Raw genomic sequence first — 15470 nt, 5'->3', positions numbered from 1 at the left:
GTTGTGTCAAAAGGTACTGCATTTAAACATGTTATTGCGCAAGTTTCCTGGCTTCATCCCCATCCGGACAGACATTTTTATGGAAAGCCAATAGAAGTTTGGAGCTTGCAGGGAACAGACACGTCATACCCAGCATCATTTCTGCCTGTTGAGCGCATTGCTGGGAGATGTGTGGTTAACACATCCACTGTGCATTTAAGCAAGACCAAAGAAAGGGTCACTGTAGCCATGCCACTATGCACAGTGGTTGAGCTCTAGGAAACTGTGATGTTGTTTGCATGAATGTACATTTTACCTTTGTGGCAAAGCCTGATTAAAAGTAATTGTTGAAGCAAATAGTTTTGTGTATCTTTGAATGAAGATGAAATGAAGTTATATCTTTGAATGAAGATGAAATGAAGTTAACACCTTTCAGAAAAATGTCACCTGGGGTGAAACTCCCCCTGCTACCCTGATTTGCATTTGTATAGCTCACAGCATTTTCATTTACATGTTAAAGCCTCCCCTAGGATTACGGGGAGGGGGGTCATGGGGGGACAACTGCCAAGCAAGGCCCACGTCAATTCCCGGCAATTTACGTCAGTTTTCGGTGTTTCCTGCAAATTGCCGTTTGCAGTCGTAAACCTGAACTTCCACGGCAATTTACAGGGCCGCTAACTGACGTAAATCCCACTTTTCATGCAGTGTATGTCAGAGACAGCATCAAGGGGTTGTCTTCACAATTAGATAGGACTAGTGTTGTAAATTCCCTATTAGTTTGTGATATTGTAATATGTATATTATAGCATTATTTCTATTCAGGCACTTTGGGCAGCCCAGGTCGCGCCGTAGGGTCCTAAAGACGAGTCGCACGGGTCTGCGCCAGAGCTCGTTGCGCACGATTACATAACACGCCACGACAAAGAATGCGTTCGTGAAAAAAAAAACATTCATTACTACGTCATTCATTCGAGCATGCATCCGTTCATCTGTTCCGTCATTCATTTGGCTACCTGTTGACGCCATCATTGATGTCATTCGTCTGTAAGAGAAATAAACATCCTGAACTGTTCCCTGCGTATGCGTCTACTCTCTGACCGGAGTTACCGTCCTGGATAAAGTGGTCCCAGCAAACATACATATACATTTTACAATATTGGTCCTTCGAGCCGGATTACTTCACCCACGACGTAACCCTGGACGCACAGAGAACAGCAGCAGCCGAAAGCGGACCACAAAGACGAGGAAGGCCGCGACAGCTTCCAGCACACATGAAGGGCTATCAGGTCAGCTTACCACAGTCCCTCATGCCTTATACTGCCTCCTTCGAAGACGACATCGAGAGCGCCAGCACACAGCAGCTGCGGTCACTCAGCCTGCGGACCGAGTCCGCCGCTACAGGTGACCAGCTATACACCGCGCTCGGGCCCCCTCCCTGTCCCTTCTCGCCAGGAGCAGTCGACGATGAGGCGAGTCAATGGGAAATAGCATTGGATGCTAGCAGTCTGCCCAGCCACCAGCACGTGTCTTTGGGGCTCCAATCGCCACCCCCCTCCGAATACAGCTTCGATGCAAGCGGACCAGGTTCTCCTACGCAACAGCACACGCCATATATTGGTCTAGGTGTCCCATCGAACCACTCACCTTGGTTGGACCCCCAACCAGACAGCCGTGTCATTCAGCAGCAGCCGTCATCCCCCCAGCCGGGACCACCTACCCAGCCTCAAGATAAGCTGCCGCTAACACCATCGCTGTGCACAACAACCGCAGCGTGGCGGTCTGAAACAGGTTGTACACTAGGCCAAAGGCAGCAGAGCTACACGTTGACTCAGTCCCTGCCATCAACAATAACTTCTGCACCGCTATTCGGAGCAGTTCCTAGGCCGCCAGTTCCCACTGCGACGAGTATGGTCATGACACAGGCTAACTCCCAGGCGGTGCAAGCAGTGGGCCAACAACTGTCAACAGCAGCGGGGTACCAGCCTGCCTTCCATCCAAACCAGCCTGGGCCATCGCCTGTGCAGATCATGTACGCCAATATGCCAACGGCCGTACAGGCCCAATATCAGCCTACACCAATGACACTTGCCTATCCTGCATATCAATATGTTCAAGCTACGCCTGCACAGCCTACATATCAACCCCAGACTGCATATCAATATGTTCAAGCTACGCCTGCACAGCCTACATATCAACCCCAGACTGCATATCAATATGTTCAAGCTACGCCTGCACAGCCTACATATCAACCCCAGACTGCAACAGCGCAGTACCCCGCACACCAGTTACCAGCTGCATCTGCTCTCCAGCCAGTGGGCCAGCAACCAGGAGTCACGCCTCAGCAGTTTACCTGTCAACCACCCACATGGGCAGTGGCGCCCGTACCATACACACCTGCTGTCCCCCCGCAGACAGCGTATCAGCCTCCGCCAGTCAGCCCAACGCAGTCAGCGCTTCTAGCACCGTACCAGCTGAGCCATCATCCACAACCGGTGTACCACCCCCAGCCTGCTCCAACAACTCAGCCAGCCTATCAGCTGGTGCCTCTAGCACCTGGTCCAGCACCGTATCAGCCTATACCAGCCCCACCGGTCCAGTATGCCCTTCAGCCCCCGTATACACCAACACAGATGCCCTCCGCTCTCCAGCCTCCTAGGCAGCCAGTCTCAGTACCAAAACTGCCTAAGTTGGTCAACGACAATGAGAGAGACTTCACTGACCTGAAGATGGCGCTGGACCACCTACTCAGTCCCCACACGGAACTCTCTGAACATTACAAGTACCGTGTACTTATGGAGCACCTGGTTCTGGATGAAGCCAGGTTGATAGCACAGTCCTGCAGGCACTATGCGCAGCCCTACACCGCCGCCATGTAGGCCTTACAGCGGCAATACGGACAGCTACATCAACTCGCGCAAAGTGAGATTGCCACGATTCTGAACTCTCCTGACCTCAAAGCAGGAGATTCCAAAGCCTTCCAGAGCTTCGCCCTTAGCGTCGACCTGCTAGTGGGAATGCTTACATCGCTGGAAGGGCCCAACGGAATGGAAGTGATGTCGACCGGCCATGTCGATCGGCTCCTGAGTAAGCTCCCTAAGCAATCGAGGGACGGCTTCGTGGAGCATCTACAGGCTCAAGGTCACCTCAATACAAACAGCCTAAACCCGTACGACCTTCGAGACCTCGCCGACTGGCTCAGGGTGAAGGCTGAAGCTCAAAGACTGTCCGCAAAAATGGCACAGCGCCATCGGACTGAAGGGCCACAGGCCCCCAACAGAGATAGGCAAGTTCCTGTCCCCAGGCCTCGCAACCTCTCAGTTTATCATGGCTCCGACAAGCCTAAATCTGACAGCCGTCAGCCTTCAGACACGTTTCGGTCGGAGGCCAAGCAGCAGGAGTTCGAGAGGATATGTCTCTTCTGTAAGAGTGCCGATCACTACCTATCACAGTGTCCAGACATCGTCCGGCACTCACCGGAAGAGATCGAGAAGTGGATAGCAGACGGCAAGCGTTGTCGTAAGTGCGGTCGCACCAACCATAAGCAAGACGCCTGCACCCTGAAGAAAGCGTGCAGTGAATGTCAGGAGGTTCACCTCAGAGTTCTCCATACCATTACCAAGCCAGGTCCCCGTGTCTACCTCATCACGCCAGAGGATCGCGCCTCCCTAGCCAACTCCAAGCAAGGAGGAAAGGTGTACCTCAAGGTGGTGCCAATCATCATAAGCCCCGGGAGCAAGTCGCTGCACACCTACGCGATCCTTGACGATGGGGCCGAACGCACAATAATACTGCCAGCTGCCGTTCGTCACCTGGAACTCAAAGGTGAAGCCGAATCTCTCGCTCTGCGGACGATCCGCCAAGATGTGGCTCGCCTCACTGGTGCGTCGTGAACTTCCATGTGGCCTCCCTGGCACGGCCTTCAGAACAGCACCTGATTAGGGGTGCCTTCACAGCGGGACGGCTAGCCCTGTCAGAGCAATCTTACCCCATAACTGCACTTCAGAAGCGCTATCACCACTTGAGGGGCCTCCAGCTGCATGACTTCTGTAAGGTGCGTCCGCTACTGCTAATCGGTGCAGACTGCACCCACCTGATCACAGCCAACGAGCCCGTCAGGGTCGGCCCCAGAGGTGGACCCGCAGCTGTTCACACCGCGCTCGGCTGGGTGCTCCAGGGCCCAGATGGTCTCGGGTCTCACGCTGCTTCATGCTACTTCACATCTCTCAAGCCAGCGCCAGATGACTACTACCAACATGTTGAACGTCTCTGGCAGCTCGACGTCCTCCCGTTTCGAAGTGAGAAGCTAGCAGTACGGTCCCGTCTGGACCAAGAGGCCGTGGGCATCCTGGAAGCACGCACTGAGAGGGTGAAGGTCACCGACACATTCCGGTACGCCACACCTCTGCTCCGGGCCAAGGACGCGCCACTGCTGAAAGCCGCTGCTGAAGCAGTCATGCCAATGCTCCGCAGCACAGAACGCCGACTGGAAAAAGACCCAGCTAAGGCCAAAGTCTACGAAGCAGAGATCCAAAAGCTCATCGATGGAGGGTGCGTTACCAAGCTCAGCAAAGAAGAGACGGATAAGTCTAACGAGTCATGGTTTATTCCGCATCACCTCGTCCATCACAACGGCAAGGATCGCCTAGTCTTTGATTGCTCCTTCACTTACTGCGGCCTCTCCCTTAATGAGCAACTCCTCCCGGGTCCAACCCTTGGACCATCGCTCATCGGGGTCCTCCTGCGGTTCCGGCAGTATGCTGTCGCCATCAGTGGAGATATCCGGGCAATGTTCCACCAGGTTCGGCTCTTACCAGAGGACCGGCCATTGCTGAGGTTCGCCTGGAGGAACCTGCGACGAGAAGAGCAACCTAACATCTACCAGTGGCAGGTCTTGCCATTCGGTACAACAAGCAGCCCATGCTGTGCAACGTTCGCGCTGCAGAAGCACGTCAAAGACCACGCAGAGGGAAACAAAGACATCCTGCAGTCCATAGAGCAGTCGTTCTATGTGGACAACTGTCTCCAGAGCCTTTCAACACCCGAGTCTGCCAAGCTCCTCGTGGACAAGATGCGGCAGTGTCTGGCCTCGGGAGGATTCGAGATCCGGCAGTGGGCAAGTAACGTCCCATCTGTCGTCTCCCATCTGCCTTCCACTGCCAGATCAGAGAGCACAGAGCTATGGTTAGCTGAGAAGAGCACCGACCCTCAGGAGCCGGCTCTGGGCCTACGGTGGCATTGTCCAACCGATCAACTTGGCTACAAGCCCAAGCCGATGGAGAGCGAGATTCCCACCATGCGCCACGTGTACAAGGTGCTGGCCAGACAATATGATCCTCTTGGATTCATCATTCCCTACACAACGCGGGCCAAGGTTCTCGTCCAGAAACTGTGGGCGAAGAAGAGGAGCTGGGACGACCCAAACCTTCCTCCTGACATCCTCAAGGCCTGGTCCAGCTGGGAGAGGGAACTCCCCGAGCTGGCGAATATCTCCCTACCGCGAACCTACGCACCACAGGACATCGCCAATGAAGCCACAGCGTATACAATGCATGTCTTCTGTGATGCCTCTGGCATACGGTTCGGTAGTTTACCTCACAACGAAGAGTGACGACACCGTCCATGTCTCATTTGTTATGGCAAGGTCTAGGGTGGCTCCGAAGCGCCAGCAGTCAATGCCACGTCTAGAGCTCTGTGCAGCATTGACAGGAGCCCAGCTGTCCTCCCTCGTTCATCGAGAGCTCACCTTAAGCATCACCCAGACCTTCCTTTGGACTGACTCCACCACCGTCTTAACCTGGTTGACATCAGAGTCCTGCAGGTTCAAGGTCTTCGTTGGAACCAGAGTCTCAGAGATTCAGGACCTGACGTCCGTGTATACCTGGCGGTATGTGGACACGGCCAACAATCCAGCCGACGATCTCACCCGTGGCAAGACTTTGGTTGAGCTGGCGGCGCCAAATCGGTGGATTCAAGGGCCATCGTTCCTCCGTGGTCCGCCTAAAAATTGGCCATCGCTTCCCACCGCCACAGAGCCAGAAGATGCTGCTGAGCTCAAGCAAAGTATCTTCTGCGGCCTCACACAGATGAGTCTGGCACTTCAAACACCAGACGTCACACAGTTCGACAGCTGGACAGACCTGGTCAACGCCACCCAGCAGTTATTTGATGGGGCGGCAGCTGACCCATCCTTACCTCAACCGGACCTTCTTGACGCCGAAGCCCTCCTGCTGAAGGCTAGCCAAGCAGACTGCTTCCCAGGAGAGATTAAGTGTCTCAGGGCTGGTAAACCAGTACTGCCCAGCAGTAAGCTCAGTGCTCTTACACCGGAGATGGATCCAACAATGGGTTTAATCCGAGTCGGTGGACGCTTTCGTCGTATGGACACTTCCTGTCTTACCGACATCCACCCCATAGTTCTCGATCCCTGCCATGCGGTAACAAGACTCCTTATCAAGGACGTGGATGCACGACTACTCCACCCAGGGCCCGATAGGGTCTTCGCCGAGATCAGGCGCAAGTACTGGGTCCTGCGTGGGAGACAGGCTATCAAGCACCATCAGAGGACTTGTGCGGAATGCAGAAAATGGAGAGGGCAGCCAGTGGTTCCAATAATGGCGGACCTACCCCCTGCCCGCCTGCGGATCTTCTCGACGGGAGTGGACTGCTTTGGACCATACGTCATCAAGGTCGGGCGGCGCAGTGAGAAACGATGGGGTGTCATATTCAAATGTCTCACCACTCGATGTGTCCACTTGGATCTGCTAAATAGTATCGACGCCGACGCATTCCTCCTAGCATTGAGGAGATTCATCGCACGTAGAGGCACCCCTTTCGAGGTTCTCTCTGATCAGGGAACAAACTTCCGAGGGGCAGAGAGAGAGCTGAAGGAGGCGTTCGCTGCAATGGAACCACAGCTACAAGAGAGACTTGCCAAGCAACGGATCAAATTCAAGTTCAACCCACCAGCGGCTCCCCACTTTGGTGGCGCCTGGGAGCGTGAGATACAATCCGTCAAGAAAGCCCTGCAGGTGGTGATTGGTGCTCAGTCCCTCCAAGAAGAAGTCCTGCTCACAGTCTTAATTGAGGTAGAAGGTATCCTCAATTCCAAGCCCTTAGGATACGTGTCGTCAGACGTTGGGGATCCGGATCCTGTGACACCAAACATGTTGCTGATGGGGCGGCGGGACGCCTCCTTGCCACAAGTGTCCTACGCTCCGGACCCACTCACCAGGAGACGGTGGCGTCATTGTCAAATGATGGTGGATCACTTCTGGACACAATTCATCAGGAGCTACCTACCGTCTCTTCAGGTCCGCCAGAAGTGGCACCAACCTACCGATGATCTTCTCCAGGACACTGTCGTGATGATCGTCGATCCTCAGCTGCCGCGTGCTCATTGGCCTGTTGGGAAGGTGGTCAGGCTGAATGCCAGTGCCGATGGATGCACCCGGTCTGCTGAGGTCCAAGTGGGGGACAAGACTTACCTGCGACCAGTAGCACGCCTTGTGCGGCTGCCAGCTGTTCCGGACGACGACGCCGATCCAGGGACTTCTGTAGCACCTTAGGGAATTTATTTGTTTACATAATAGCCATGCTATTCAGGGGGCGGCTGTTGTAAATTCCCTATTAGTTTGTGATATCGTAATATGTATATTATAGCATTATTTCTATTCAGGCCCTTTGGGCAGCCCAGGTCGCGCCGTAGGGTCCTAAAGACGAGTCGCACGGGTCTGCGCCAGAGCTCGTTGCGCACGATTACGTAACACGCCACGACAAAGAATGCGTTCGTGAAGAAAAAACCATTCATTACTACGTCATTCATTCGAGCATGCATCCGTTCATCTGTTCCGTCATTCATTTGGCTACCTGTTGACACCATCATTGATGTCATTCGTCTGTAAGAGAAATAAACATCCTGAACTGTTCCCTGCGTATGCGTCTACTCTCTGACCGGAGTTACCGTCCTGGATAAAGTGGTCCCAGCTAACATACATATACATTTTACAATAACTAGTCTCTTGGCATGGCAGAAACGGCTGGCGCTGGACATGCTGGCCAAGAAGGGAGGCGTGTGTAAGATGTTTGGAGATATGTGTGCACCTTCATTCACAATAACACCGCTCCTGACAGCAGTGGGACTAGGGCGCTGGCAGGTTTGACATCGCTATCTGAGGAGTTTGCAGAGAACTCAGGTATTGACGATCACCCTTACTTTTCATGGATGGAGAGCATGTTCGGGAGGTGGTCAGGACTCATACAATCAGTTTTGATAACCATAAATATAATGACCATAATTATGACTACGTTGTGTTGTTGTTGTGTTCCATTCCTGAGAGACTTAGTTCAGAGGCTGATTGACGTTGCCATGAACAAGATGTTACTGTACACCAGAGTGCCGGATGATGATGAGGGTAAAGGTGATGCAACATCATATCTATCAGATTACAGTGACAATGAAATAACCCCTGTGAAGTGTGCTTCCCGATTCCTTGGTGAGCAGAAAGTTCCAGGTGATCTGGAAGCTGAGGACATGCACAGAGACTTGGACGATTTCTATGATTAGTAGTTTAAATAAAAATAAAAACATAAATTCCACAGCACAATGATGTATTTACAGAAAATCCCAAAAGGAAGATGTAAGATACTGATAAGCATTACGAGTGCAGCGTCAAGAGAAAGATGCCACTATGTATATATATGTTAATCACATGATGGAAAGAAGTCTGTAATGTTTTATTGTTTTCCACGAGCTCAGGGTGAGATTTCTTAGGCAGGGTCAGGGTTCAACTAACGGGATCGATGGGTTGACCAGCCTGCGTTGGACATTTTGTTTGATTTCCATTCTTCCTTCCTATTAAGCTTTAGACTGTTAGAGATTAGATTTTTTTATGTATAACCTTGTTTGAATTGAATCATTGTATTTTCCCGATTGGACTGGAGGACCACAAGGCGGTCGCCTGTAGGTGAGAGAATTTCCCTGCCTGAATGTAAAGATGGTCACTGGAAGTTGCTAAGAAGCTGCCTGACAGGGTTTTCGCTCTCACCCTCCACAAAATTTAACTAATGATTATGCTTGAGATAAGCATAAACAGGAGGGAATGTTATAAGAATTTTGTATAACCTCATGTCTTACAGTTTTCTTAGTTCAGGTTACAGCTTTATGTGTTGAACTGTTTATTACTTTAGTATCCCCATGGCTGACCTTAATGTTATCAGAGGCCTGGTAGTCATGATGTCTAGTTCTGCATGAAGGTTAACTGTCAATGACGCATCATCTCCTGTGCCTTTAAAAGACTCAAGTCACAACAGTGATTTGAGCACTTCCTCTGTAGCATCCTCACACGTTGTTGCACTGTAACTGCTCCTCTTGTACAAGATTAAAGTCAGACGTCGACTTTACTTATGTCTCCGATCTCCTCCTTGGGTGAATTTATTCGTTTACGGAAAAATTATTTTAACAGATTCATTATTGGTTGTCATTCTGAAATATTAGTCATTGTTAGGAATTATTCATATATTGAGGATAAACACAGTTTCACAACTATTATCACATGTTGTTGAAATGTGACATTAAATATAAATAACTAGTCAGGAAAGGAAGAAACAAAGAGTCAAACAAGTATAAAAACACAAAGTATAAAATAATGCCACCAAATATATGTAATTATGAACATAATGTATATAAAACACTCACTCAAAAAACGGTGGGAAATAAAGAGTTCGGTAAAGTTGGAAATATATTCACAGATTCGGGATCAATAAATCTGAAGTGAAACGTTTTCAAACACAAATGATGCCTCTTTCCCACCGTAATATCATAGACTACGAGCTACAAGGACCAAAACCCAGATTTTTTACATAAATAAGCCGTCCGGTCTGAACAGAGAACATTGATCTCTATGTGCAGCCGGCAGCCGGGCGACTGCGCAGGGACCGTCTGCAAATTACAAGACAAAAGCAAGACGCTGCAAACAAAAATCATTAACTCCACTGTTATACAATATTTTTTCCTCTTGTGCACCACTTGCTGTAGTGCTGTTGTTTTTTGTTGTTGATCAAAATATTCTCCAGGGGCATTCAAATAAATAAATCGCTGATATTGGACTTATTTTCTTTCAAGCTTACATTTTTATCTGTCCCTCAACACAGGCTATGACTGCTACTACTACTATCTGCTACTACAACCAACTACCACTGGTAGTACTAATCATTACAATAATAATACTTCAAATAATAGCAGCAACAATAATAACATTTGCACATAAAATAATGTTTAGTGATCCAATGAAAAAAACAGACAATTTGGCCCTCGATTTGGCAACCTGGACATAATTTGGCCCTCGGTGAAAACTAATTGGGGAACCCTGGAAGGCTCAGCACTGTGTTTTAGTCATTTTTGTTTTCATCTTTTCTTGAATGCTTTAACTCCTCAACCCCATTTAGTATGTCAACATTTTGTATTAGTACCAGCAGTTTGTAAGAAATTGGTCAGTAATTGATGTCATATTTTGGTTCTCAAAATTCACCAAATTGATGCATTAAAATGAAATCTATTAAAATGTTTCTCCTGGGGGGACATGCCCCCGGACCCCCCTAGAAGATCGCAAGACCCCCCACGAAGAATCCTGTGGGAAACACTGCTATTGGTACACAAAACTGGTAGATCGGCCCCTTAGTCATGATTGATTCTGGGCTGGACCAATTACAGCCGAGGGGCGATGCCCGACAGTGTACAAGCATTGTCACAAAAAAGTTTTTTCATAGGCTTCATTGTCTTTCCATCGATACCTGGTGGGCCGGTCTCGGCTGAAAATGCCCGGGCCAATTTTTGGTCCCAGTCCAGCCCTGTCTAGAAGGCTTATGTAGTGGGAGCATATCAGTGATATACTTCGGCCCTAGACCATTGTGATGGCCAGGGCCACACGGTAATATCACGCTCACCTACTTTAGTTTCACTAATTACGTTTTTTTGTAGACCACACCCCAAACAATTCATTCATCACACACCACCATTTATTTGATAGTTTCTTTTTATTTATTTTAACTTTACACTGTTTAAATGGCATGCACACATTTTACACTGTAAAGTTTATACCATATATTTTCAGTATTAACTTTGTTTTTTGTGTTAATCTCTTTGAGTTACCGTGGTGCAGCTGGGATCTATCAAGGAGAGGCAAAAGGCGTGGCCAGGGGCGGAGGAAAGACTTATGCGGTCACCTGATCGTTGGGCCAGGCCATCTCCAGCCATGTTGGGGGGGAATTTTGAGTCTGTTAGTTGATGCTGTATTAGTTCTAGTTAACCTCCATTTTGGGTTTCCCCTGTTCTGTTAATTGGTTTGGCCAAGCCACTATATATGTTCTTCTGTGTTTCATTTGGGGGGTCATATTTTTGTTCAGTTAACACCTGGTTTTCTGTTGCTGTTTAGTTTGTTTATGATTCTATTCAGTTGACCTCTTTTATAGGCCTAGTTGTTAAGTTTGTGCTTTGTTTTGTGTAAATAAAAACCCTTATTTTTTGAAAAGCCCTGGTTTCCTCCTTGCCTTACTGCTTGGTCCCTGACAACCATGTAGTGATTTATATGTGAGCAGGAGGATTTTGAAATCAATTCATACAGGGAGCCAATGTAAGGATTTAAGAATTGGTGTAATGTGCTCACATTTTTTGGTGAGAAGAACTCTAGCAGCAGCGTTATGAACAAGCTGTAGCTGCCTGACAGTTTTTTTCGAAAGACCTGCAAGGAGACCATTACAGTAGTCTAGCCTACTAGTAATAAAGGCATGTACAAGTTTTTCTAAGTCTTGAGCTGACATGAGCCCTCTAAGTCTTGCTACATTTTTGAGGTGATAGTAGGCTGATTTTGTTACTGATTTAACGTGACTGTCGAAATGTAAATCAGAATCCATAACTCACATTCTTTGTATTATTATTTGATTTGAACCTGTTCTCATGTAACTTCCTTATTACACAGAGCTTTGGTCTTTTTATTATTTCAGTCGTTTGATTTGAATCCACACATTCTCTCATCTTGATCTTAATCAATTTCCTTTTGGAGAATATTATGCGTTACTCACTGCGTCTAGGCCGAGGTGAAGCTGACGATAAAATAGTGGCAAAACGCCTCCGACCTTTATTTGCGTCTGCAGTGTCGGAGTTGCCCAGAGCCGAGATGCAGCCAGCGGACGCTTCTCTTCTTCCAAGCCTGTTGGTGACGCCGGATTCAATTCAACGGAGGTTCACTGCAGCAAAGTCACCATTTCTACCCAGACACGTTCACATGCATCATGCAGCTGTCTTCATCAGCTGTTCTGTGTATCTCTGGACACGAAGACGAGTCCTTGGAAACACAACATTCAGCAGGTCTCCTGCACAAGTTGTACCAAGTTCAACTGATGCAGGTATTAGAAATAATAACACAATATAGTGATAATAATGGGACTAATCTCCACATTCAATATACTATAGTATCGGACTGTACTCGGGGAAATGAAACAAACATCAGCCCTGTTTTCATTTTCATGACGAGGCATCTTTCAGATCATCACACTGGTTTTAAAATATAGTTTAATTAAACTTTTGCTCAAATATCAGTTCAAGAACAGTTTATTCTCTTTAAAATGCAATTTTATTTAATGTGTTCTATATCATAACAAAAGTTATGTCAGGACATGTTTTCACAGCAGGACTAGAACACCCTCATGATGTTCAAAGTCCCAACATCAGAGAGCAAGCGTTATAAAGCGTTGATGAATGGAAAATCACAGCTGCAGCATCATCATAGTTTATAATTCCTTAGTGAATTTAGCAGGAGCATTTTTTCCAACAATGAAGAAACAGTTTAATATGTTTTTTTATTCCCCTCCTTGAACCGACACCTTACCGTGGTGGAGGGGTTTGAGCACCTGAATGATCCTAGGAGCTATGTTGTCCGGGGCTTAATGCCCCTGGTAGGGTCTCCCAAGGCAAACAGGTCCTAGGTGACAGGTCAGACTAAGAGCGGTTCCGAAACCCCTTATGAAGAAAAAACATACTAGGAAGTTTACGTCGCCCGGATTGGCGTCACCGGGGCCCCACCCTGGAGCCAGGCCCGGGGTTGGGGCTCGCAGGCGAGCGTCTGGTGGCCGGGTCTGTGCCCACGTGAGTTGGCACAGGGGGAAACAATTGGCGACGTGGGCCCGCCCTCCTGTAGGCCCACCACCCGCAGGAGGGTTCAGAAGGGGCCGGTGCGGTGTGATTTGGGTGGCTGTCCTGGGCGGGTGCCCCGGCGACCCAATCCCCGGACGGTGACTCTAGCCATGGGGACATGGAATGTCACCTCACTGGGGGGGAAAGAGCGTGAGCTAGTGCGGGAGGTAGAGCGCTACCGGCTACAGGTAGTCAGGCTCACCTCCACGCACAGTCTGGGCTCTGGAACCCAACTCCTTGAGAGAGGCTGGACTCTCTTCTACTCTGGAGTTGCCCGCGGTGAAAGGCGCCGAGCTGGTGTGGGCTTGCTTATAGCCCCCCAGCTCAGCCGCCATGTGTTGGAGTTTTCCCCAGTGAACGAGAGGGTCGTTTCCCTGCGCCTTCGGGTCGGGGATAGGTCTCTCACTGTTGTTTCGGCCTACGGGCCAAACGGCAGTGTAGAGTACCCGGCCTTCTTGGAGTCCTTGGGAGGGGTACTTGAGAGTGCTCCAACCGGGGACTCCATTGTTTTACTGGGGGACTTCAACGCTCACGTGGGCAATGACAGTGTTACCTGGAGGGGCGTGATTGGGAGGAACGGCCTCCCCGATCAGAACCCGAGTGGGGTTCTGTTATTGGACTTCTGTGCTAGTCATGGTTTGTCCATAACGGACACCATGTTTAAGCATAAGGGTGTCCATCAGTGCACGTGGCACCAGGACACCCTAGGCCGGAGGTCAATGATCGACTTTGTGGTTGTGTCATCTGACCTCCGGCCGTATGTCTTGGACACTCGGGTGAAGAGAGGGGCTGAGCTGTCCACTGAACACCACCTGGTGGTGAGTTGGATCCGCTGGCAGGGGAGGAAGCTGGACAGACTTGGCAGACCTAAACGTGTTGTGAGGGTCTGCTGGGAACGTCTGGTGGAACCCTCTGTCAGGGAGGTCTTCAACTCCCACCTCCGGGAGAGCTTTGACCAGATCCCGAGGGAGGCTGGGGACATTGAGTCCGAATGGACCTTGTTCTCTGCTTCCATTGTGGACGCGGCTGTTCGAAGCTGTGGCCGTAAGGTCTCCGGTGCCTGTCGTGGTGGCAATCCCTGAACCCGGTGGTGGACACCGGAAGTAAGGGATGCTGTCAAGCTGAAGAAGGAGTCCTACCGAACCTGGTTGGCTCGGGGGACTCCCGAGGCAGCTGACAGGTACCGGCAGGCCAAGCGTGCTGCAGCGCGGGCGGTCGCTGAAGCAAAGGTTCGGGTCTGGGAAGAGTTCGGGGAGGCCATGGAAGAGGACTATCGGTCGGCCTCGAGGAAATTCTGGCAAACCATCCGGCGCCTTAGGAAGGGGAAGCAGCCCTCCACCAACACTGTTTACGGTGGAGGTGGGGAGCTGCTGACTTCGACTGGGGATATCGTCGGGCGGTGGAAGGAATACTTCGAGGATCTCCTCAATCCCACTGACACGTCTTCCATTGAGGAAGCTGAGGCTGGAGACTCAGAGGTTCATCCACCCATTACCCGGGCTGAAGTCACCGAGGTAGTTAAGAAGCTCCCCGGTGGCAAGGCACCGGGGGTGGATGAGATCTGCCCTGAGTACCTCAAGTCTCTGGATGTTGTGGGGCTGTCGTGGCTGACACGTCTCTGCAACATCGCGTGGCAGTCGGGGACAGTACATCTGGACTGGCAGACCGGGGTGGTGGTCCCTCTTTTCAAAAAGGGGGACCGGAGGGTGTGTTCCAACTATCGGGGGATCACACTTCTCAGCCTCCCTGGGAAAGTCTATTCCAGGGTACTGGAGAGGAGAATTCGGCCGATAGTCGAACCTCGGATTCAGGAGGAACAATGCGGTTTTCGTCCTGGCCGTGGAACACTGGACCAGCTCTATACCCTCCGCAGGGTGCTCGAGGGTTCATGGGAGTTTGCCCAACCAGTCCACATGTGTTTTGTGGACTTGGAGAAGGCATTCGACCGTGTCCCTCGTGGCATTCTGTGGGAGGTACTTCGGGAGTACGGGGTCGGGGGCCCTCTGCTAAGGGCTGTTCGGTCCCTGTATGACCGGAGCAGGAGCTTGGTTCGCATTGCCGGCAGTAAGTCAGACCTGTTCCAGGTGCATGTTGGACTCCGGCAGGGCTGCCCTTTGTCACCGGTTCTGTTCTGATTTCATCCCTGCTTTTTGGGGACGATGTGGTCTTGTTGGCTCCTTCGAGCCAGGACCTCCAGCATGTCCTGGGGCGGTTTGCAGCCGAGTGTGAAGCAGCCGGGATGAGGATTAGCACCTCCAAATCTGAGGCCATGGTTCTCGACCGGAAAAAGGTGGCTTGCTCCCTC

At 50.3% G+C, this 15470-nt stretch overlaps 1 protein-coding gene across 1 annotated transcript; it reads left to right on the top strand.

The window, feature by feature from the left end:
- Positions 1–979: 979 nt before the first annotated feature.
- LOC311015855 (uncharacterized protein) lies at positions 980–2855 on the top strand (the record flags this gene model as incomplete). Its single annotated transcript, XM_084013295.1, has 2 exons — positions 980–1138; positions 1713–2855. The coding sequence occupies exon 2, from the start codon at positions 1887–1889 to the stop codon at positions 2853–2855; it is 969 nt and encodes a 322-aa protein (XP_083869421.1). The 5' UTR covers positions 980–1138; positions 1713–1886.
- Between the last annotated feature and the right edge of the window lie 12615 nt (positions 2856–15470).

The sequence above is a fragment of the Eutrigla gurnardus genome (genome assembly GCF_963514095.1).
Source record: "Eutrigla gurnardus genome assembly, chromosome: 7".
In the NCBI taxonomy this organism is placed as follows: domain Eukaryota; kingdom Metazoa; phylum Chordata; class Actinopteri; order Perciformes; family Triglidae; genus Eutrigla; species Eutrigla gurnardus.
The sequence above is the reverse complement of the archived record's forward strand: the minus strand, read 5'-3'. Positions and strand labels throughout refer to the sequence as shown.